The 25,629-nt window shown below is 34.5% G+C and overlaps 1 protein-coding gene across 2 annotated transcripts in view; it reads right to left on the reverse strand.

The window, feature by feature from the left end:
- The window catches only part of GABRG1 (gamma-aminobutyric acid type A receptor subunit gamma1), an 83,628-nt gene that overhangs the window by 39,171 nt on the left and 18,828 nt on the right, over positions 1 to 25,629 (reverse strand). For both annotated transcript variants that reach the window (XM_073891603.1, XM_025887586.2), the window contains exons 2-3: positions 23,184 to 23,332; positions 6,472 to 6,539 (exon numbers count right to left, since the gene is read on the reverse strand). In XM_073891603.1, the coding sequence (XP_073747704.1) occupies positions 6,472 to 6,539; positions 23,184 to 23,332 (217 nt within the window). The remainder of the gene's footprint in view (positions 1 to 6,471; positions 6,540 to 23,183; positions 23,333 to 25,629) is intronic.

Raw genomic sequence — 25,629 nt, forward strand, 5'->3', positions numbered from 1 at the left:
GCAAATAAACTTAAAATCATTAAATACAAATGCATTTCTTCAAGTACTTTAATTTATCACAGCCAAGAAAACAAAAACCCTTTGTCTTCCCTCCATTAGCATATCCAGGTCAATTATCCAGATACAAAAGTGTATATATAAATATATATATATATTCTATGTTTTTGCTGTTTCATAATTCCTCAACTTAATGTACTTGGCAAGGAGTGACTAATTCCTGTTAATATAATAAAAGGAATAAACAGGGTTTTTTTGATATGTAGAAGCTATGCCTAATTCATTAACTCCTTGAATCAAGAAGCAGCAGGGACACAAAAGAGAGAGAAAGACAGAGAAAGAGGTAGAGAAACCAGTTGACCATGAGCACCATTTGCATGAAACACTGAAAAAAATGTGTGTCTTGCAGTGTAAGAAATTCTTGAAAAAAATCTCTGTGTGGGCACCAGCTTTCTCAATATATCTAGAATGTTTAAACACAAGTTATATGTCTGGAGAGTTTATTATCAAAAATGAGTGATAAGATAAAGTAAAAAAAAAGACTTAAAAGTCAGCCCTCACCATTTGCACGGACATTATTAACTATACCCCCCTCACCATCACCCCCCACACACACACACACATTTGATACTTGGCTGATCCATTTAAATGAATGGAACAAAATTTGATTGCTGGGAAAATCCTTTATTTCCACTCCATAATGAATCATGTTTATGACTTTTGTAATGTTACATATACTTTTGTTTAAGAATGTTTTGTTTTGGGACGCTTCAGTGGCTCAGTCATTAAACATCTGACTTCAGCTCAAAATAGGGTCCCAGGATCCTGGGATCAGCCCCACATGGGGCTCTTCGCTCAGCGGGGAGCCTGCTTCTCCTTCTGCCTGCCCCTCCCCCGGCTTGTGCATGTGCATCTGCACACATGCGCGAGCGTGCGCTCTCTCTCTCTCAAATAAATATATATTTTTTTTAAGAGTGTTTTGTTTTTCTTTTATAGGGAAGATTTGGATTTTCCTTTTCTGGTAAAAGGAGTCTGAAAAGGGGGATTATTTTTAAATATGCCTACACTAGCCGTGAAGAAAGCATCTGGTTTTTGTTAAGTTTACTTAAGCGTTTGTGTCCTGCTGACGGTCTTGTAGACATCTCCAGCCAGTGGTGATTTTGGAGTCCAGCCCAGCTGGTGCCCCAGCTACTTTCTAAGTTGTGCTCCACATAACTCGTGCCCTGGTTCCTCTGCTCTGCCTCCATTACCAAGACCAATCGCAGTTTAATGCAGGAAGGGTCTAGTCAGCTTTTCAGCTCTATACTCTAGGACTGTGTGATGTATCACTCGGGCAGCTAGAATGATATAAAGTGAGTTCTTCAGACATCAACCGGGACCTCATTCTTTTTTTAAGTTTTGATTTAAATTCCAGCTAGTTAACATACAGTGTAATATTTGTTTTAAGTGTACAACAGAGTGATTCATCATTTCTGTACAACACCTGGTGCCGGTCACCTATTTCACCCATCCTCCCTCCCCCTCCTCTCTGATAACCATCAGTTTGTTCTCTACAGCTAAGAGTCTGTGTCTTGGTTTGCCTTTCGCTCTCTACCTCTCCTTTTCTCCCCCCTTTGCTCATTGGTTTTGTTTCTTCAATTCCACATATGAGTGAAATCACATGGTATTTATCTTTCTCTGACGTATTTTGCTTAGAATAACACCCTCTAGATGCATCTATGTCGTTGAGTTTGCTTCTCTCTCTGGGCCCATGCTTTCCAAGTGCTCATATCAGTAATCTCTTAATATTGGACTAAATAAAGGTGTACCTGTTTCTATAAGTAAACCCATGTCCAAATTATACCTGTAATTTTCTTATTTTTTATTGCCAGAAATATTCAGAAAGGGTTTTTTGTTTGTTTTTTTTTTGGCGGGGGGAAGTTCTGTTTAAATGTTTTGTGTTCCCTTTTAACCAACACCAAAAAGAGAAAAAGAAATTTGGCCTTCCAAACAGGAGTCTCACTTCAGAGAGGAGTGGGCATGCATATTGAGAGCTGGGAAGTGTCTGTCTCTCCAGGCTGCTCTTCCCAGCCCTGCCCTCCTGGGGATGGCCATTCCAAGGAGTTCACTTTATGGGAGGCCTGGAAGGCCTTGGAATGAGTGAGGGAGCAAACCCCCATCCTGCAGAGAAGGATTTGGTCTCCTCTGCAGGTAGGGACATGAGCATGTGGGGCCTGGTGGTTCCAGAGGAGAAGGGAGTGGAAAGGTTAGATCCGGAATGTTCCATGGAAGCTCCAGGGCCTCCAGGTTTGGAAAATATGTTTGCAAGAAAAATAAGATGCTTTGGGAATTTCTGCAGTCTGTGTTCTCCACCTACCCATGAGAAACCTACTGTGTTGGCCAAAAGGACAGCAGGGAGGGAGCAGAGGTTGGAGGCCAGGCACTGGTCCGGCCTCAGTGGAAGATTCCAGAGAAGAGTGAGGCAGGCAGCTGTCTTTGGTTTCCTGGGTCTTCCTATTTCTGGCAGCTGTAGAGACTATGAAAACCCCCACCCACCTGGCCATTGAGGTGTGGGCTCCCAGGCTGTGGGCAGTGCTGAAAGAGGAAGGCTGGACATCTGCCACAGGTTGGTGGGTGCCCAGGCCCTGGACCCTCGGAAAAGGATGCCCAAGGGGAGCAGGGCTAGCTGAACAAACAGGGGGCCTGGGGACGCACCGCCTGCTAAGCTGGCCAAGGCACAGTGGTCATGGTTGGCACTGATGTAGGCCATGTAAGCCATCACGTGGGGGAATGTAGTTCTGCCCTGGATGCCATGCAGCAGGTGCGCCATGGGACCCTTGGCAAAGATGGCTACGTCCTCTCTGTCATAGGTCTCAGGGCACATGGGCATGGGAGACTGCACCTGGTAATTGCTGTGAGCGTAGTCCACCATGGAGACATTCTCTCGCTCATGGCCTACCACCTTGGAGCCAGGCCCATTGCCATATAGAATGGCAGTGAAGGATTTCTTGTCTGTATCACTTACCATGGGGGCCAAAGATAGAGTTGCCAGGGGGGTGTACCTGCCAAAGATGAAGACATGGGAGTGGTCCGCAGTGACAATGGTCAGTGTGTCTTCCAGGGAGGTAATGGTGTATGCCTACCCAATGGCCTGGTGGTATTTCTACCACCTTGTGCAGAGCCTGCTTGGCCTTTCCCTCAAAGCTATACCAGGAATTTTCATGTATCACTGTTTCTGTACTTATTCCCCTTGTGTTTTTTATATATAAGGATTTTTATTTATTTATTTGAGAGAGACAGAGGGACAGAGAGAGTGAGCACGAGCTGGGAGGGAGGGCAGAGGAAGAGGGACAAGCAGACTCCCCGCCTATCAGGAAGCCTGCCTTAGGGCTCAATCCCAGGATCCCAAGATCATGACCTGAGCCGAAATCAGACTCTTAACCGACTGAGCCACCCAGGTGCCCCCTTATTCCCCTGTGTTTAGCCTCCTTAGTTGCCCATAATTTCATCTTGGATTCCCTAGATGTCTTATTGATTTTGACTTGATTCAGAGAATTATTATGCCCTTTAAACGCTATATTAGCTAGTCAGAGGATAAGCTGCTATTGTTTTATTATCCTAAGACACTTATCCGAAAGAGTAAAATCACATAATTTCTCCAAAGCCCCCAAAATTAGGAAGTTAAAAAACATTTTAATTCCAGGCTAATAACCTCTATTAACATTTTTTTTTTGCCTTCAGTTCTGATTGTATATTTTTGTTCTGTTTATATTTAAGATTGTTTTTTATTAACTTTTTAAAAATTTTAATTCCAGTATAGTTAAGATACAGTGTTATATTAGTTTCGGGTGTATACGAGAGTTATTCAGCAATTCTATACATTTCTCAGTGCTCATACATAACTCTACAGCACACATAGTTGAACAGCCTCTATCCAAATTACTTTATTCTTGTTCAGTCCTCATTAGTGCATCTGTTACTCATTTTGAATTTAAATTCTCAAAATGTAAACTATAGAATTAATCTATTTATTGACTAAATTATACATTTGTTCAATGTTCAATTATTGAATACCCTATTTTTTTATAGTGATACCATGATTGAAGTCATTAATCTAACCCTGAAAAAAGGTAAGGAAAAGCATATCTTATAATAGAATAATGTTGTTTTAGGTCTTACCAGCAATCTAAAGAGATATTATTTTATGTAGCCAGTCTTAAAAATAAATAACCATTTTTCATGAAGCCAAATTTTGGCTAATAAAAAAAAATAAAACCATTAAGCTAATATATTAATTTTGTTCCTTACCAGTAACTTAAATTGTATGAATTGTTAAGGAGGGAAGGGGAAACCTATCCTCTTGGTTGCTTAATTACACTCAAATCTGCTTGCTTGATTACACTCATATGCAAAACAATGTTGTTCATTTTATGAAAACTGAATTCTAATTTTCCTGCATTGTTTAGTTAAAACAGTCTTCTATGTAAACTGCTCCTTATTAATCCCCAGTACGACAATGTTTCTCTTTTAATAAACACTATCAAGTATTCTATGTCTTCTTTTCTTGTATGTGCTTTAGTATCACCAGTTTTAATAGCAATTTCATTTAATTAGCTTTTTAAAAAACTATCATTGGCCAAGGTTATAAGTATGTACTTTGCCCTCCTGGGAAAACTAAATCTTTAATACCATGAAACTTTTATACAGGAAGATCATCATAGAAGTTTCTCAGTAGCCATTCTTGTCAAAGTATCTCTGGAATATAAATACAGCCTTGAATACTATTTCTCTCTATTTTAATGACCACATTTTTTAAAAATGAATTCATTCAAATTAAAAACAAGAACCCAAGACTAAACATAAACATATACAATTCAGAAAATGTAGATGCCCATAAGCTCTAATGGGCTTGTCTTCTTTAAGCACTGGTTAATTGGAAACTAAACATTGTAAGATTCTCCTAAGAAGAAAATTAGCATTTTAGTAATCTATTACTTTATAAAATTTCATATTTGCATAATGTTAAATTAATACACACAGGCATAGAGATTGCTTTATCTTTACAAAAATCAGCGGTTTGTTTAGGAATCCAATTGGGACAGAGCCAGTACTCAAAAACGTATTGGAACTTTCCTTTTCCTTGGTTTCTTTGCCACTGTTTTGCCTCCATTTTCTTGCCAACCTTGTTGATTCTTGTACCATCTCAGCTTCATCCCTCAGGTCCTTATATGTATGTGTTCCTTAAGGTCTGATATTTATTCCTTTTTTCTTCTCTTTACTTTAAGACTATTGTTCCCATCTCTTAAGAGGTTTAGCTAATTTCTGACAAATACTTGCTCCAGCTCTAACTTTCTCCTGAGAGCTCCTCATTTCAGATTCTCAAATTCAACTTATTTCCACAGCCAATTCCTATTCCTTTGCAATAAGGAGACAAAGATGTCAGCTATGCTGTGGCCCAAATGTTGTCAGTACAGTAGTCAATGCAGGCAGCTGTGAAAGTTAATGACAATCATGTGAATGTCATATTAAGAGATAAAACGGGGCTGACAGTAATACTGTAGGAATCATCAGACACAGGCAACTATTAGGCATGATGACTATTCAGATAAAAAAGGGGTTTAAGACCTATAAGAAAGGGATGATTTGACTGTTGTACTAATGAAAAAAATGAGGTAAGAGAGAAAATCAGCAAAGTTTTAAGAATTATCTTTGGATGGTGTTATGGGCTGACTGGTATCCCCCTAAAATTTGTATATTGAAGCCCTAAACTCCAGTATCTCAGAATATGAATTTGGGATTACCTCAGAATAGAAGATCTATTGCCCAGACTACAGCGACCTCTTAACTCGTGTCTCTAACCCTCTTAATGGTCTTGTCCGTCTTCTACACTGTTGGAAAGTGATCTATTAAAAATATAAATTCACCTATGATACCCTCCTGATGAAAAGTTTCCATCATTTCTCTGATCTAAGGGAATACAATTCATATAACACACACTTCCTATTATGGCTGAGAAGACCCTCCTTAATGAGGACCATAGACATTCTGTCAGCCTCACTCTCTTACTTGCACTTTATGTTCCAGTGTTAATCAAACCCCTGGAAGTTCCCCTGATCTTATCAGGTTGTTGCATTCCTCCATGATCTTGTGCATGCCCCACTCTACCAGCAAGTCCTTTTCCTTCTCTATTTTCCCCTCAGTCTTTTTGGTTATCTCTCTCCAGATTTCTTCAGGGATCTACGCGTGATGGATAGGTGATAATTTTTCATGCCCTAGCATAGTTCCTACCAACGCAGCACATTGGAGTAAGAGGTTACACATTCTTAGATATGGGATATTTTAGTGCTATCCCTGAACCTGGCACACAGTCATTTCACAGTTGCCCTGAACTCTTTCAGGATAAGCTATCAGAATTCATCACATATCCATTCTAGTATTGGGGTATATACCCAAGAACTCTATGGCAGACAATTATTTTTAATATTCATCACTCACCATATTTATGGGATCAACTGGTCCAATGCTGTTTACATAAACATCAGTTTCAATTACTGTGGGCCTCACTGCAAAATACCAACACAGAGAATAGTCAAAGATAAGATCAGAGGTTGTGTTAAATAAATCTTAGCTTTAAATAAATCTTCATAAATAACATTTACCATTTAAATAATAAAATATTCCTCATTGGGAAATTAAGAAACATCGCCCACTACAAAAACACAAATATCTTTTCAGTTCAAAAATCAATTATGTACGTAAAAGTTAACATTTTTAACTAAAAACGTTTTTTAAGATTTTTTTAAATTTTATTTTAGAGGGAGAGAGAGAGAGAGCATGAGCAAGGGGAGGGGCAGAAGGAGAGGGAGAGGGAGAATTCCAAGCAGAATCCGTGCTCAGTGTGGAGCCTGACTCAGGGCTTGACCCCAGACCCTAAGATCATGACCTGAGCTGAAATCAAGAGTTGGATGCTTAACCAACTGAGTCACCCAGGCACCCCTAAAAACACTTTAATGTACAACCTAAAAATGTTATAAATATCTAAATCCTTCACTAAAATTAAGGAAGTTAATTCAATAAGATTTATTAGATAATTTGCTCTCTGCTACATGATAGGGTTTTTAGAATTCGAATGGATATTAGAACCTAAATATTATGCAATCCTACTTAACGCCTATCAGTGGTGTGCTGGTAACTGTTTAACAGCCTTGTTCCCATAGTGGGGAAGCCCTGATTTGTAGATTTTGCCGATACCCATGGGTAAATATTCCCACAATGGTTGATTTAAGGATACAAATGTGAAGTCACTGAACACAGAGTTGGGACAGTATCTAATAAATAGCTATTGTGAGCCAGCAAAAGGATGTTCTAGCACACAATGGGATTTGAAGCATGGTTATGAGGATTAAAGGAGATAATGTCTGTAAAGCATCCACCTTCAGGTCTGATTCTTATGAGGAGCTTCATAAATATTTGTTCTTACTTCTTTCTTCCCTGTCAACAACATTCCTTTAGGCTGTTTATGCTGGCTCCAGAATTAAGTGTATTTTTATCTAAATTTCACAGAGTATATTGTAGAGATGTCACCATGGATTTCATCTATTGTGTTTTGTACATAACCATTTGTGTTTTCCCAGTTAGTCTTAAATGCTATGTATTGTATATCAGTATTTTTATAGTCTATCAAATGTGTAGGCAGATCCAGCCTTTTAAGTGTTTATCAAATGACACGATTAATGAATACCTGCAATAATACTGGATTATGGTTTTTAGTTTCTTATGAAAAATATTTTCACATAGTTTATTTTATTTCCCCTGTCCCACCAAATAAAATATAAAGAATTCATTTACTAATTTGCAAATACTTGTTGAAGAGTGAATATAAAGGGTTCACAAGGTAGACAAGAAGAAGTAAACCATTTCAAGAAGAAAACCTATCATATCTCAGAGAGATTTATATAGAAATGATGCAAACAAAATAAAGCAGAAAAACCTACTAGTAGATTGAAAGTTTCTACAATAAAGTGGCATGTTTAGTAACACTTACTCAGTTCTCCTTTCTAAATTTTATCTGACTTCCCATTTCTGGCCTAATATTTATCATTCTTACAATTCAGACATTATGTTAGACCTGGCAGGACACACCTCCCCCTCTAACACATAGCTAAACCTGCCTGGAGTCTCTATCCACCCCCAAGTCCCCTGTCTTGGAAACTTCCAACCTAGCAGATTTGCCATGCTAGCAAGAATTCAATGGAAAACTTGAGTTATTTTGAAAAACAGTGATTATATAATTTTATAACAATATTTAATTTTATCCTTCGCAATTAAAAAACAAACGACACTTAGAAAAACATAATAATATTTACATAGTTTGGTTTTCCTCAAGTAAAGATTTTATTACATGGTGTATATATATATACATATATATATTTTAGCTAGAAAAGTAAATAAGATTTGTTAAAAATAGTTTTAGTATGCAAAAGTATAGGTCTCTAGACCTATACAATACATGGTAATATAATTCAGTCTGCTAGCCAACAATTAGATTTCTTAAACAAGTAGGTCATATGATTTATAGAAGGCTTTATAATTTAACTTAGGCGGATGACTTCTGAGATGATTTGCTTTAATTGTTTGCCATTTATTTTTGACTATGAATTGAAGCCAATAAATACCATATAATTAAGCTAGTTTTAGCTAGATTTACAGAATGAATTTTATGAAAGCCAATTAATTAAAAAAAACATAGGTTTGTTAGTTCCATTTGTAAGTATGTTTATGGCCAGTTATAAGCAATTAAGTGCAACGTACCAGACTTATTTAATTAGATTTTTTTCAGTTCATCTGATAAATCAACAAACACTGAACATCTCTTTATTACATGATAATAAGGGTTGAACATTGTCTATGCTGAGAAATAAATGATTCTTGGGGGCATTTTTATTTATAGGACATACTTTTCCCATATATAGTATAGAAAGTTTTAGATATGAGTGATCTATCCTGGTTTCCTGATATCAATATTTCCTTAACCAATCATGAGACAAATATATAATACTAGAAAAGTATTAACTTTTGCATTAGGGCATGAACCACACTGAAATATTTCATGAGCAACAGAAATCACGTTCATCTGAGATAAGACAAAAGAAGAATCACATTAGTGAGTCCAATGTAGATCATTGCTATTGATGAAGATATTCAATAGATAACTTAATAAATGTATATTTGCAAACTATGAGTATTTCCTTAGTTATTATGTACCCTATTTTATAACTTGGGGCTGCTGGTATTCCATCTAGTTCTTCGTATGTTTTGTTTTGTTTTTAATTTATTTGTTTGGCAGAGAGAAAGACCACAAGTAGGCAGAATGGCAGGGAGAGGGAGAGGGAGAAGCAGGCTTCCCACTGAGCAGGGAGCCTGACTCGGAGCTGGATCCCAGGACCCTGGGATCATGACCTGAGCTGAAGACAGATGCTTAACCGACTGAGCCACCCAGCCGCCCCTCATGTAGCTCTTTAAACTTCCAGAACATGAGGAAGAATAAGCCTGAAAGGGAACTAAAATATTTCAGATTAATTTTAAAACCCCAGCTAGAGATTACATGCTTCAAAATATACAGTACAGAGGAAAACAACAGAAAACTGTCATTGTTCGTTAATAATGACTCATCACCACTTTTATCGATTCATACTATGAACAATACTTGTGGGTGAAATCACTTAAAATATAGGCTTCTTGGTAGAGTGAGTACATTTTCTTAGCTCTATGATTTTCTCAGTACAAACTCTGTTCAATTGAAGGATTTTAGTGATACTTAAAAAAGAAAACATCAGATTTCCACTCAAAAATAAAAAAGGAGACTAAAAGGAAATTGTCATTCCAGACCCATTAAATGATCTTTAGGAAGAGGGCACAGACTATGTTTAATTCTTCAACGCACATGGAAATGAAAGATCGTCTTTTTTGTGACAGCATAATGACGGAAAAAAACGTAATACCCTAGCAAATTACATTTTTGATAGATGAAAGGCAGGTAGAGAGGACACTGGATTATTTTTGCAAGGCCTCTTTCTGCATTGTGATTCTAAGTGCTTTGCTTTAAGTATCTCAGCAGAATATAAGATAAACTCTCAGTGAGAATGAATATAAGAATGGACATTCCAAGCAACTTAAAAGAAAATGCAGAGAACAGTAAGAAGAAGCACAAAAGAATTTAAAAAGAAGAAAGCAGTGAGATCAATGAAGTTTCCACACACAGCTTCCACGTAGCTAAGGCAAAACTGAAGACAGCCAACTGTAGAAATGGGTAATCAGTTTTTAATCGGAAAATATAAAATAAAACAGATTTTTAAAATATTTCATAATTGTTTTTAACCATGCTTTCTTAGATGACATATTCAAATTGCTCTAAGATATCTTTAGCAGATTATGTAGCTTCTGGGTCACTTTTGTATATTAATGCAGATTAATTAATTAAGGTGAATTAAAAATTAACTCAGGTCAATTAAAATCTCTAATCCTGGAACATAAGTTTAACAGTCTTTTCTGTTGTAACAGAATAGGCATTTAAAAAAAAAAAAGAAATAGCCCCACTGATTTATATGTTACCATTATAATACACAGACTTTGAAAAAACCATAACTAATATGTTTTTCTTGCCCTAGAATAGACAGAGGGGTTTCTCAACCCAAAGATATCACATTTGGATCCAGATACTTCTCCCCAGGCCTTGCTACAAGGAAATGTCAACTAACACTCACCATCTCCTTCTGCAGGTTACATATGGATACGTATGGGTGAAAAGGTACATATGGATAAATAAGTTCTTAAGTGCAGTCTAATACTTTAGCCAATAGATACCAACACAATAAACCAGAAATGATACTAACCCAGATTTTGGATAGAAAAAAATGCCTACAAAGAGCTCTTCAATAGTTAAGTCATTTATTAGGTATGCTCTGAGATGAACAGATAAAATGCTACTATGCAAGGTACATATGCCTACCTAAATTTAAATAGAAATTAATTAAAGTAAAAATGTATTCTCTTAGCCATACTAACCATATTTCAAGTAGTCAGTAGCCGATAACCAATATCAAGTATTCAATACACATACATATGAAAATTTTAATATATATTTAATAATCTATTTTAATGTAATATAATCCATACATATATTTAATCAAGTATATATATATTTAATTATTGGAAATGTCATCTTAGGAAAATAGAAGATGGGCTTCTCCTTCTATAGTTAAACATTTCTTTAGACAGCAGACTTAGCAACCTGCTCCTGCTCCTATATCTGATCCGGGGGGGGGGAAGAAAGTGGGAAGAAAGTTAGAAAGGAATGATGGGATCTAAAGAAAAAAAAGCAGTGGAATGTCTGCATACCTACTCTTCAGTGTGTCTAGGATATTTTAATTTCTTGTGAGTATAACTCACATCGAAAGAAACTGACTGGGCTAGAGGGATCTCACCAGTTTTTTGACACAAGAAAGTTGTACACCAGGAGCGTGATCTTGTTGATGAAAGGAGCTAAGGCAGGTGGAAGATAGAACCATCGCAATTTCGCACGTCAAGGAAGTAAACAGTTAATATGCCTATGAACAAACAACAAAAAAATCCTACCCTCCTACCCATGAAACTTGTTATTTATACAACTGCTTCTCAAAGTACATCAAGGGCCAGTTGGTGTGTGCCAGAAATGAAGTGAAAACTAACAAGACAAAAGTTTCAACTGCACCCAATTAAATGAACACAAAGACCATTCCTCTTCATATCTCCTACGTGTTCCCATCACTAGGAACCTAGAAGAGTTAAGCAGATTGACTAAAAGAACAGATCACATCTGCTCCCTTCCTCACCCCACCAAGTCCCTCTCTGGTGGCACATGTCTACCTTGTGTCCTGGGAGAGTGATAACATTAATTCTGTTCAGATATTAATTCCTGGATTAGATCAAACTATATGAATCACTAAAACTGCTTGAAAAGCCATAGACTCTACCCAAAAGGTTGTTAAGAAATAGAAAAAGATTTAACATACAGTAGTTGAAAATTTACTAGAATTATACAACATTTACTAGAATTATAAAACCTTAATGTCAATTTGCTATTAAGTTTAAAAGTCTTCAGTAAGTTCATTACGTAAGTTTTCATAACATCAGTGAAGAATAAAAATGCTAATGAAATTTTGGACAGAAAGGAATGCCTGCAAAGAGCACCTCAACAAGTAAGGCATTCATTATCTATACTCTGAGGAGCACAGATAAAATGCTACTATACACATTACGATCATCACGGTTCTTAGGACATGTTTAATCTACACTATTAAACTAAGTGATGATGTCACAGATGTACATGGAATTTGAAAGTCCATATCTTGATCTGAAATAATGTTTTTAAAATGCTAAATTGATGAGGTAGAACTGTCAAAATACCTACACATGGAATAAAAAAGATTATATACACTGGCTTCTTCTATTCAGCAAATATTCATTCAGCAAACAGTAAGTGAAACCTTAAATTTATGCTTCAGGCATTGTTTTCGCGACCAGGGATATGGTGATGATCTATTTCAGGGATCTTATTTACAGGAAGAAAAGAGAGTATCAACTAATAATAGTGAAGTATGATGAGGAAAATGGAAGTACAGTTTTCTGCTTCTTATGATAAATAATTGGTATCAAATTAACATCTCAATGAACATGACTATATGATTTATTTAAAATTAAAAAAATATTGAAAGAATCACACAGCAGCTAACAAAATCAGGATTTGACACAACAATTTCCTGGAAAGAATGTAAATGCAGTGATGTAAGCTCTGCATTATACTGGCCACTTTTCCCCTTTGGTGCATTTGCTGTTTTACTGCACAGAAATGGTGATTAAAAAAGGACAGTGACTTAGAACTTGCATCTGTCTCATTGGGCTGGAGAGACAAAATTGGAGTTCAGGGCTGTCAAGACAGCCAAGACTTCTCTGCAACAAAATGAACAAGAGAGGATTTAATCAGACATTCTCCATGAAATTCCACCTCAAGGTATTCACTAATTCCTAAATTGTGCATATGCACAGTATGATGCTAAGAAACCAAATATAAATCAGCTGCTAGGCGTCTAAAATAGTATGGAGAGATTTCAGCTATTTCCGGCATCTCTGGGGCCATCAAGGAGAAGGTTTCCTAGTACAAACCTCAGGCTATCAGTTGAGAGACTTCAAATGGTTATGCCCTGGAAAAAGGAAAGTTTTACAAAAGGAAATACACCAGTTTGAGCCAAATGAAGGTGATTTCCTTTCTTGACTCTACTACCAAAATTAAAATCCTCTCTGGAAAGAAATAACATCATCTAAATCTCCATTATTTTTAATATACTCTACTGGTATTTAATAAAAAATTAACATACCATAAATGAAACAGAGGTAAATCACCTTAAACCAAGAGAGAAAATGAAAAAGAAAAAGATTTATTTATTTATTTATTTAACAGAGAGAGAGAGAGAGAGAGAGAGAACACAAGCAGAGGGAGCAGCAGAGGGAGAGAGAGAGAGAGAAGCAGGCTCCCCACTGAGCAGGGAGCCCGATGCAGGGCTCAATCCCAAAACCCTGAGATCATGACCTGAGCCAAAGGCAGACACTTAACTGACTGAGCCACCCAGGTGCCCCCAAAAAGAAATTTTTTAAAAAGTCACACAAGTGATCAAGATATTGTGATTATCAGACTTTAAAATAATTACAGTTAATATATATAAGAAAATGATGAAAAGATGGCAAATTTGATAAAATACCTGAAATACTTTAAAAATCAGATGCAAATACTACAAGTAAGAATTATGAAACTAGAAAAGGGGTCAATCATAAAAAAAGAGAATGAAACACAGAGAGAAACAATGAAAATTATATAAAAGTGTATGAGACATACTGGACATAGGAAAGAGTCAAACATCAGCAATTGGAGTCACAGAGAAATTGAGATAGAAAAAATAATTGAAGAAATATTGGTGAAGAATTTTCCAAAAGCAATCAGAAATTCCAACAAATAGATTCAAGAAATCCTGCAAGTTCTCCCAAATACCAAAAACACAACAAAAAAGTCTGGGAACCTTATATAAAACTGCAGAAAACCAAAGACAAAGAAAACCTACAAACAGAGATTAAAAAAATAGTTTATTTCTAAAACAACAACACTTGTTGAAAAGTGTTTTTTTTTCAACAGAAATAATAGAATTGAGAAGACAATGGAGTGAAGTTTATAAAGTTTGAAAACAGCAGCTATCCTGGGTTTAAATATTCATTGAAAATATCATTCAAATGAAGGTGAATTAAAAATATTTTCAATAAGGGACACCTGGGTGGCTCAGTCAGTTAAGCGTCTGCCTTCGGCTCAGGTCATGATCCTAGGGTCCTGGGATCGAGTCCCGCATCAGGCTCCCTGCTCAGCGCGGAGCCTGCTTCTCCCTCTGCCTCTGCCTCTCTCTCTCTGTCTCTCATGAATAAATAAATAAAATCTTTAAAAAAATATTTTCAATAAAAACTGAAATAATTTTTTGCCATGAGGTTTACAATACTGTAAATCTGAAGAAATACTGAGAGGAATATTTTTCTAAATGGAAACACAGTAAGAAGAAAGGAAAGAATACTAAAGGGAGTAGTTTCTTGGTAAACATTAATTACTTTTAAACACTTTAAAATAATTTTGTTATTTCAAAATACAGCATAAAAACACATAGATATAATATCAAGAAAGGACTAGAGTTTCTGTGGTAAATGGCTTGAAATGTCCTTGAATTGTGATAAAGTTATTGGCTTATGATTAAATCTAATAAAGTAAGAATACACATTTTAATCACTAAAAATGATAAATAATTTTATATTTAATAAGATACTATAAAGAGAAAATAAAACTATAAGTATGGATGAATCCAAATGAGGGAAAGAATAGAGAAGAAAAAACTGTGTAGAGCAGATTAAGCAGATTAGGAAAACAAAACAAATATAAAAACAGTAGATTTAAAATATATATATACAATACTTATCTTAAATTTATCTGCACTAACCACTTTATTTAAAAGAAAAAGATTGTAATACTTAATAATAAAGTAAACAAAATCCAAATATAAAACTTCTATTCAATAAAAAGTCATAAAAATCCTAAATTTGTACATACCTAAACAGTTTCATTATGGGTATTAAGCAAAAACTGAATGGACTTAAGAAAAATAGAAAAATTAATGGTTTCAGTTAGATATTTTTAATACAAAAATTTAAAAAATACAAAAAAGTTGATATATAGATTATTTGAGCAACAAGAATAATAAATTTAACTTGAGTATGTTCTTGGTGGAAAATCAAATTGTTAGATATCAATAACAAAAATATACCCAGAACACAACCTAGTTTTTTAAATTAAGCATTATTCACTTAAACTAGTCAATGTATCCAAGAAGTAATTATAAAGGAATAAACTGTGAAAGCCTAAAGAAAGGTTTAGAGCAAATTTGTACAAATTTCTTGTCTTCATCTCTTAATATTTCCTCCAAAAATATATAGAACAACAAAAAGGGAAAAATACAAGTACCCAAAAACTATGGCCTCAGCATAACCTGAAGACAGAGAATGCCCAAATTCTAAAACAACTGTAAAAGAAAAATAAAAAAACAAAACCACCAAATCCTGGCAAAAAATCTCTCAAGCTCTTTCTCATCTCTGTTCTAATGCAAGAATTTGTAGTAAGCAAAGCAGACTAAGCTAAACAGAGGAAGAAAGAAGAGAGCTACTTACCAAAAGTAGGTGGAAGAGGACAAGCGGAGAGAATAAGTGTGCCATGAATCTGAAAGTGTTTAAAATGTGTCCTATGGGGCCCCTGGGTGGCTCAGTTGGTTAAGCGACTGCCTTCGGCTCAGGTCATGATCCTAGAGTCCCGGGATCGAGTCCCACATCGGGCTCCCTGCTGAGCGGGGAGTCTGCTTCTCCCTCTGACCCTCTTCCCTCTCATGCTATCTCTCAAATAAATAAATAAATAAATAAATAAATAAATAAATAAATAAATAAATAAATGTGTCCTATGGCCAGAACAAGAACTAACAGGAAAGCGATCTACTAATATATGTGATGTGAAAGAGCAGTCTCCAAAATAAGTAGTTTTGGGGTGGAAAAAAAAATGTCAAAAGGGAAAAAAGAAGTGGGCTTTAATAATTGGGTGGTGAGTAGGAAATGAAGCAAAGGCGGGGTGGATTTCATGCTCCTACAAGAAAAGAGAACCAGTGAATTGGAAATCATACCATTCCTCTCCTAGCATGAAACAAATATGCACCATCTACAAAGCAAATTCATTTAAAGTATCTGGCTTTGCTATAATGACATAAAAGAATGTCGATGAATTAGGAATCTTAAAAAACACTTGCAAACTAGAAACACAGTAGGGAAAAAAAGGAAGAGATCCATACAAAATTGTTGCAGAAATAAGAAATCAAGACCCAGGACAAATCAACTATGGAAAATATCTTCAAAAAATACTAGCCCAAAAAATAAAAAAGTTGTAAGACAATACTCTAAACGGTCAAAAGTGTTCAAACAACCATTTGAGGACAAGAAAAAAAAAAAAACCTTGAATCAGAAATTCAGAAAATAAGTAAAGAAATGTCTTCTCCCCATCCCACACATGAAAAAAAACTTAAAGGAAGAAATGACCAGAGAATTGATTGAACTGAAGAAATAGAAGAAAAAGAAGCATAATTTAAGCATAAATTAAGTCAAAAAGCTTTAGATATGACAATTAAGGTCTCCTTTTTAATGTTTAAAGCCACAAGTCACTATGAAGATAATACACAGGATATTTATAAACCAAATAACAAAGCAGCTACTTTTATGAGGCAAAATCTACAAAAGAAGCAAGGAAACACAGATAACATGCCAAAAACTTAGAGTGAAAAGAAATCATTAAATTCCCAAGTCAAAAACTAGAAAAACAAAATAAGATAAAACAAAATGAAATACAATGAAGGTTGTAATAAAGACAAGGTAGAAATTATGAGGAAGTTAATACAAAAATGGTAGAACTCATTAATAAATGGGATCCTGGGCTTTGGAAGATATTAACAAAGTAGAGGAAAAGACTATTTTAATTTTCTTGGCCAAAAAAAGGGGGTAATAATACAACATATAAAGTAAGAAGTTACAAAAGCAGAAGTAAAGTTTGAAACAGAAGAAACTTTTTAAAATCCTAAGAGACTACTTTGAAGACTTCTTTGCAAATAAACTTGAAAATATAGAAAAAAGGGACATTTTTCTTAAGGAAATACAGATTACCAAAATTCATCCTGACAGAGTATAAAGTATAAAAAAACCAATTTCCATAGGAAAACAAGGTGATTATTTCCAAAAAACATGAGACCTGGATGATTTTACAATGGAATTCTATAAAATCTCCAAAGACCAGTTGTCACTAAAGCTCAATAAATTGCTAGACCTTTGAGAATAAATGAAAACTCCCTACCATGAAACAAATATAAAAAAGATATCTAAGAAAGATGAAGACAGTACTCAAATATAAAATGAAACATGAATATCATTCATGAATACCAATTTTAAAATAGTAAATAGTACATTAGCAAATGGAATCCAACACCTCATTGAGTATATACTACATCATGGCCAAGGAAGCTTTACTCCAGGATGCAAATTGTTTCAATTAATATTATTTACCATATTAATAGATCTAAGGAGGAAAATATTCATAATTATTTCCAGAAATACAGAAAATGCCTTTGACAAATTTTAATACCAATTTCCTGATTTAAAAACAAAATCAAGGGGCACCTGGGTGGCTAAGTCAGTTAATTGGCTGCCTTAGGCTTGATCATGATCTCAGGGTCCTGGGATCAAGCCCAGCATCAGGCTCCCTGCTCAGTGGGGAGTCTGCTTCTCCTTCTGCACCTGCAGCTCTCCCTGCTTGTGCTCTCTCTCTCTCACACAAATAAATAAATAAAATCCTTAAAAAAATTTTATTCAAAAAATACATAAATAAAAATATAAAATATAAAAACAAAATCAAGAAAGTTGAGGGATAATTTCTTAATGTAAATCTTTGTAGGACAAAACATTAGTCATTTCCACTAAGATCTAGAAAAAGGCCAAGTTACCTACAATCTCCACTATTACTCAATATTATACTAGAGATATGAGTAAATGCTATTAGATAAGAGACATCAATTAGTTGCATATGAATTGGTAAAGAAAAAATAAAATTATCTTTATATACGATACGATAGCATATTTTGAAAAGTCAGATAATGCTTAAACCATAAAAAAGTCAGTAAAGCAGCATGAGGGTAGTAGGATATAAAATAAGCATTCATAAATCAATAACATTGATACACAAAACTAATAACCAGTAGAGGGCATTATAGTTGAGAAACTACCCTTCACATCAGGGAAAAGATTAAATACTTAGGACTCAATTTTTAAAATGTGAAAAATCTGTATGAGTAAATCTTTAAAATATTCCTGAAAGATGCAAAATAAATATGAAGAATTGCAAAGACAGCCCATGTTCCCATATTAGATGACTCAGTGTTATGAAGCTGTTAGTTCTCTCAAAGTTAATTTACAAATTTAACGCAATCCCAATAAACAAACAAGTATTATGAGTTTTTTTTTTAGAGAGCTAAATTTATTATTGTTAAAAAATGCAAAAATAGGGGACCTGGGTGGCCCAGTCAGTTAAGCAACCAACTCTTGACTCTGGCTCAGGTGATGATCTCAGAGCCTGCTTAAGATTCTCTCTCTCCCTCTCTCTCTCTCCCCTCCCACCCCTACTCTCCCTCTCAAAAAATAAATAAATAAATAAATAAATAAATAAATAAATAAATAAAAAGAAGCCAGAAAAACTGAAAGGAAAAACAAAACAAATGAAAATATGACATGGAACTAGCCTTATAAGACATTAATAGAAAACGTTTTAGCCTCAATATACTGTTGAATCTCTACTATTACTATAATGTAGTGACACATAGAAAAACAGATGAGGGAATGGAACAGAAAGATCAGAAATAACCAAAGTTCATAAGAAAATGTAAAATATGAGAAAGTGGGTATCTCAAATAACAGAAGTAAAGATTGATTTCTTTCATAAATGATGTTTAACCAACAGAAAAGCCATTCAGTAAAGAGACAAATTAGATTCATACTTTGTACCATACAGTAACTCCTAATGGACTAGGGAATTAAATATAAACAAATAAAACCATGCAAGTACTAAAAGTAGCCATCAATGAATTCTACTCAAAGTGAAATATAGCCAGTAACACTTGAGTCAAACTATATTAGAAATGAATAAAATAACCATTGAAGGGAATAGGAAAGATAAGAACCTAAGTTAACTTTGTTGAACAAGATTTTAATTACATTCTGTAAAGCTAAAGATGAAAATAATTGTACTTGAGTATTTTATTCTAGTTCATTTGTTTTCATAGACAAATGACAAGTTAAAATTTTAGAACCATATTTTGTATTTACTGGAATTGAAAAGATAAGAAAATATACTATGGATAAATCAGAGCCAGGTGTCTCACTGTTGGAAAAAGGAATTACAAATAAGGAAAGAGGAAACACTAGAACGAACCCCATGGTGTTTAGTTCGGAAGCAGAACTGTCAGTATGAACTCACGGTTTATAATACATGTAAAAAGGGGCAGATATAGAAATATAGATGCCCATGAATGTGTTTGTAGAACATGTATTTTCTACTTCTGCTCACTGAAATGGTTCAGAAGCAATAACACCCAATATTAATGAATATATCTACTGCCCTGATCTTGATTTCTAAATACCTTGGAGAAATGGTGAATTTTATTGCTTGGATCAAGATGAGCCAGGAATATCTTATGTACTAAAAAGTAAGGATGTGATCAGAAAATGATGGTGATGTATGAAAGGACACAGAAGCCAAACTATAGGAAGTCCCAGTGCCAAATTTATTTTGAGCAACAAAATAATGATAATAATGGGTTATAAGCTATAAAATAAAACATATGTATAAGTCTACACTGAGTATAAATGAATAGATAAATAAATGGAGGATAAGCCTCAGCTCTTCCTTATAGTAGAATTACAAATAATATGCATAGAAGGAGTGATGATAATAATGAGTCACCATTTGGCACACAGAACAGTAATAAATACTGTAACAGATAAGAATCATTGATGGATACTAGCTTAATGGACAAACATGTGCTGAGACATTTTTACATAGTTGACTGTCCTCCTGACAGTACCTCCTCACAACATATGTATTAATCTAGAAGGGGAAAAATAATAACTTTACAGTGGAGAAACCTAGAAGAAACCACACTAAACCAAGTATTAAAATTAATATCACCAGCAATAGGATATACTAACATCATGTACCTCCTGATAGAACACACTGAAAGGGCACAACATCACTTCCATGTTATCCTTAGCAAAAATGTATCAACTCAGTGGAATAATGAAAATATCAGACAAACTGACAGACATTCCACTGGCCAGTACTTTTTAAGGTTATCAAGTTTATGAAACATACAGAAAAATAAAAATTATATCAGACTGGAGGAAAATAAAGAGACATGAGAACAAAATGCATTGTGGGATCCTCGTTGTAGTTCCGAAACAAATAAAAAGACATTAGTGAGGCACATGCCATAATCTAAATAAGGTTTGTAGATTAGTTAATGGTATTCTTGATATTGTTTTCTTGACTTAGGTTAGGATTTCTATGGTTATATAAAATGTTAACATTACGGTTAAAGGGTTTGTGGAAATTCCACGTATGGATGCTATTTTATTAAGTCTAAGTTTTACCTTAAAATTAAATAATTAAAGCAATCTGAGAAAACAGCAAATTACATATGAGGAAATTAGATTAACATAATAAGCCAAATGTTATAAAACAATGAAATTTAAGAAAATTTTTCAGAGCCCCCAGGCCGCTCAGTCGGTTAAGCGGCCAATTCTTGGTTTCCGCTCAGGTCATTATCCCAGGGTCTTGGGATTGAGCCTCCCTGCTGGGCTCCCACACTCCATAGTCAGTTTGTGGATTCTCTCTCTTTCCCTCCCTCTGTTCCTCCCCCTGCACATACGCTCGCACTTTCTCTCACTCTCTCTCAAATAAATAAGTCTTAAATAAAAGTAAAGAAGAAAATTTTTCAACAGAGAAAATTGACAAAGCCAAATTTTTATTTTATGACAATACTAATAGAATTGAAAAAGTCTTTCAAGATTGATTCATAAATAAAAGAACAGATTACTAATATCAGAAATGATAAAGGGGAAAAAAACTCAGATCCTAGAAACATTAAAAATATCACAAAAGTTATTATGAAACAATTTAACACTAGTAAATTTGAAAATTTCTATTCCGTAAGAGGTTCAGCTTACTAAAACTGACTATTAAAGTAATTGAACTGTTAAAAAATTCTTCCCCAAATTAAACTCTAGGCCAGCATGACTTCACCAAATAATTTTCCCAAATATTTAAGGAAGAAATAGCATCCATTTTAGATAAACTCTTTCAAAGATGAAAAGTGAGGGAAAACAGAACTCATTTGTAGACCTTAGCATGATCTTGGTTCCAAAACTGAAAGAGACATTACAGGAAGTAAAATAAATGGCTAATGTCCTTTATGAACATAGATGTAAAATTCCAAAACAAAATATAAAACTGAATCTAGTGATATTTTTTAAAGTTACCATATCACAACTAAGTGCCATTTATTCCAGATATGAAAATTTGGTTTAAGGTTTAAAAATTAGACAGTTACTTATAGAATAAATGGTAAGTAGAATAAAGGGCAATATACTAATCCATATGATTATTTCAATAGATGTACACAAATTATTTGAAATATTAAGGAGGAAAAAAGAACTCTGGCAAAATAAGAAGAGAAAGGATTTACAAAGAATGTCTTAAAAAAAGAAGCCTACAGCAATCATACCTAATAGTGAAACATGAATTGCTCTCCCTGATATTAGGAACAGACCAAAACTATCCAAAATTTACTCTAGTCTTAGCCAATGCAACATGGCATGAAAAAAGTATAATTTTGGAAATAAAGTAAAATATTCATTATTTGCAAATAGATACTATTTGCAATGTAGTCATTATTTGTAAGTCATTATCTTTGTAGAGAATCTAGAAGAATAAAACAGTAAGTAATTAAAATTTCACAAGGCTCCTGTGGACAAAATAAATATGCAAAATAACTTTTTTCTATATACTGCTAATATAAAATTAGAAAATAAATTTTTAAAAATCTATTTACACTTGCAACAAAAATTCCAAATACATAGAATTAAATCTAGTAAAATATATTCAACACTTCTTCATAGGAAACAATAAAAATACATATATAAATAAAGAAATACATGATGCTCATGAATTTAGGATAGTAAAAATTCAGTATGGTAATGATTTCAATTTCCCCATAGTGACCATAGATTTAATGCAATCCCAATGAAAATGCTGGCTGGTTTATAATTTTTGTTTGTTTTTAATAAGTCATTGGGGGGGGGCGCCTGGGTGGCTCAGTCGGTTAAGCGGCTGCCTTCGGCTCAGGTCATGATCCTGGGGAGTCCCAGGATCGAGTCCCGCATCGGGCTCCCTGCTCAGCAGGGAGTCTGCTTCTTCCTCTGACCCTCTTCCCTCTCATGCTCTCTGTCTCTCATTCTCTCTCTCTCAAATAAATAAATAAAATCTTTAAAAAAAAAAAATAAGTCATTGGGGGGGACTTAGAAGTTAATTATTATAAAACTTATACATAAATGCAAATGACTAAGAAAAACAAAGTAGGATTACCAACACCATTACCGGCTTATAATTAATTAAAACAGTGCTGCATTGGCACAAAATTAGCACCCTACTTACCTTTCAAATATTCTCTTTTATGAAATACCTCTTAGCTTTTCAGGCAGTTTTATCAAAACTTTACTATTGTACCCTTTATTGTAGCAGTTGTAAAATAATTACATCAAAAATATTTATATGCCTTTCTTCCCACGTCAGACTGTGAATTTCTCAACAGTGCCAGTTTAACTAATAATTATCAAACCTAGCAGTCTCTGACATACAGCAGATACGCAAGGAATATGAGCTATATGATTAAAATAACATCAGTAAATAAGGTTTCCATAGTCACCAAAATCCCAAACAGATAACTCAAACTTACCTCCTATATCTGGGCGAAGTTTATTATCATAGCCTTGAAGCAATGAGTTGAGAATTTGTGTTATATCTCCTTCATGAATCTTTGGTGCCAAGACCCAGGTTTTGTTCACTGTTAAATCCTCATCATCTTCGTCATCCACTTTATCAACACTAAATAATTCAAAAACATTTGAATGAGAGAAAGTTCAACCAAATTCTGTATTGAAAAACACAGTTTAATATAATCACAATTATTATAATTTTGTTAGGAAATAGTAAGAGAGGAAAATGCATTAATAATATTTTACATTCAGTAAGGCTAATGCTTTCCTCATATGAACCATCCTGATATAATAATACTCAAAAATTAAGACTTCAGTACAAGAAACATAACACATAATATTGAAATAATAAATTAAACCTTGGCCACCACAGCTGTCATTAAATGTCGTAGAGATTAGGCACTGAAAATGTGAACGGTGGTCATAGATTTGTGCAGTACACACTCTGCACAACTGTACATGGTGACTCTAAACCACCATACCCAAAAATACAAAATTAAAAGGTAAATAAATACAGGAAAAATTGTAATAACTGGTGAGATATTTAAAAATGCATGTGTAGAAAAGAAGACTAAAGGAAAAAGTATTGAACACATCTATGTTTCTTCCTTTCAATTCAGAAGAACACAGGCATCATATTCCAAGAACTTTGTCAGAGATTGTCTTGTCATCAAATCATGAATGGGTGACTCACCTGCCACATATATGGAGGGGGGTATGACTATCAAGTTTTATGACTAGAAGTGAGACTTTAGAAATCAAATAACACCACTGCCTTTATTTTATAAATGAGAAAACTGAAGACAGTAGGGAACTAGCCAATGCACAAACTCACTTATTAGCAAAGCTGAGAATCAAGTCCTAACTCTCCAGTTAATGCTTCTCACTATACCCCTGGGTTTAACAAGCCCATGGATTCAGCTTAATTCTGCACCATGCTAGAAAATGCAACAATATAGATATTCATCTATAGTTCATCAAAAGTAACAAACTACTCTTCTCTTCATTACTCATAAAGAATGCCGTCTTCAAATGAATGTGATCTTCTTTAGACTCAACACCTACTCTAGTAAATCTCAGTCCTGCAGTGAAAAAAGGTCCAAAGACTAAATACTTACATTGGTGAAGTCAGATAAATCGAAAATACATGAGTTATTTCCATATGTTTCAGAGATAGTCATCCCTCTAGCAGTAAACATGCAAATTTAATTCAATATCTTGAGTTGATTTTTCTACGGTATCCTTGCAGATTTCTTTTGCTTTGGACATAAAACATCTTAGCTAATGCAGCCCTCACTGTCTTTATCCTTCTTAAAATTTTTTCCAGGGCCCCCTGGGTAGCTCAGTCAGTAAAGCGGCGCACTCTTGATTTTGACTCAGGTCACGATCTCAGAGTCCTGAGATGGAGCCTTGCTTCAGGCTCTCAGCTTAGAGAGGAGTCTGCTTAAGGATTTTCTCCCTCTCCTTCTGCCCCTCCCCCCACTCGCATGCACTCTCTCTCTCTCTCAAATAAATAAATCTTTTAAAAAGATTTCCAGTTTTATTGAGATATAATTGACATATATTATACTACAAATTTAAAATGTATAACAGAATAATTTGATATATATATATAGCAAAATTATTACCACAATAAGTTTAGTTAACATCCACCCTTTTTATCCTTAATGAGTACAAATTAACATTATAAATTAAAACTTAACCTTTATAGTATCTGCTACCTCATTTCCTCTCCATAGTAATTCTATTGATAGTTACTATCAGCAGATAATAAGGTGGGCTATTATTCTCAATATTTCTCTCCTTCCTGCCAGAGAATTGTACTTTTCACTCCATTGACATCTAACTTGGTCATGTGACCTGAAATGCTCCTTCCTTACAGGAGGATGATACTTTCCTGATCTATTGAACTCGCATGTGGCCTTGTGATTTGCTTTGGCTAAGGGAATATAAGTGACATGCATCACTACCTAGCAGAAGATTTAATGTCAGTGCACAGTTCACCATATCTCTCTTGTCCTTCTACCAAAAGATGAGTCATACCTGGAGGCTACACCATTACTTCATTCCTAGAGTGAAGACAACATGGACAGAGCAACAGCTGACCTACAATGGCCATGTAGCCTGAGTGAGAAATCAACATTTAGTGTCATAAGCCACTGAGATTTGGGAGTAGTTTACTACCACAGTACACAACTTAAATTCATATGTGAACACTTACGGTACATTTAGTTAACAGGTTTTTAATGAAGAGCTTATTTATATTAATTGTTCTGCTGTCTTTAACTTCAAAAAGTATATACTACAGAAATATAGTTATACGATTTATTTAATATAATTTCTTATTTCCTTCAATAAAATATATACATACACACACACACACATTCATTCATAAACTAAAGCACT

The sequence above is a fragment of the Callorhinus ursinus genome, unplaced genomic scaffold (assembly GCF_003265705.2).
Source record: "Callorhinus ursinus isolate GAN/ISIS: 27379988/994484 unplaced genomic scaffold, GSC_fseal_2.0 scaffold4, whole genome shotgun sequence".
Classification (NCBI taxonomy): Eukaryota; Metazoa; Chordata; class Mammalia; order Carnivora; family Otariidae; genus Callorhinus; species Callorhinus ursinus.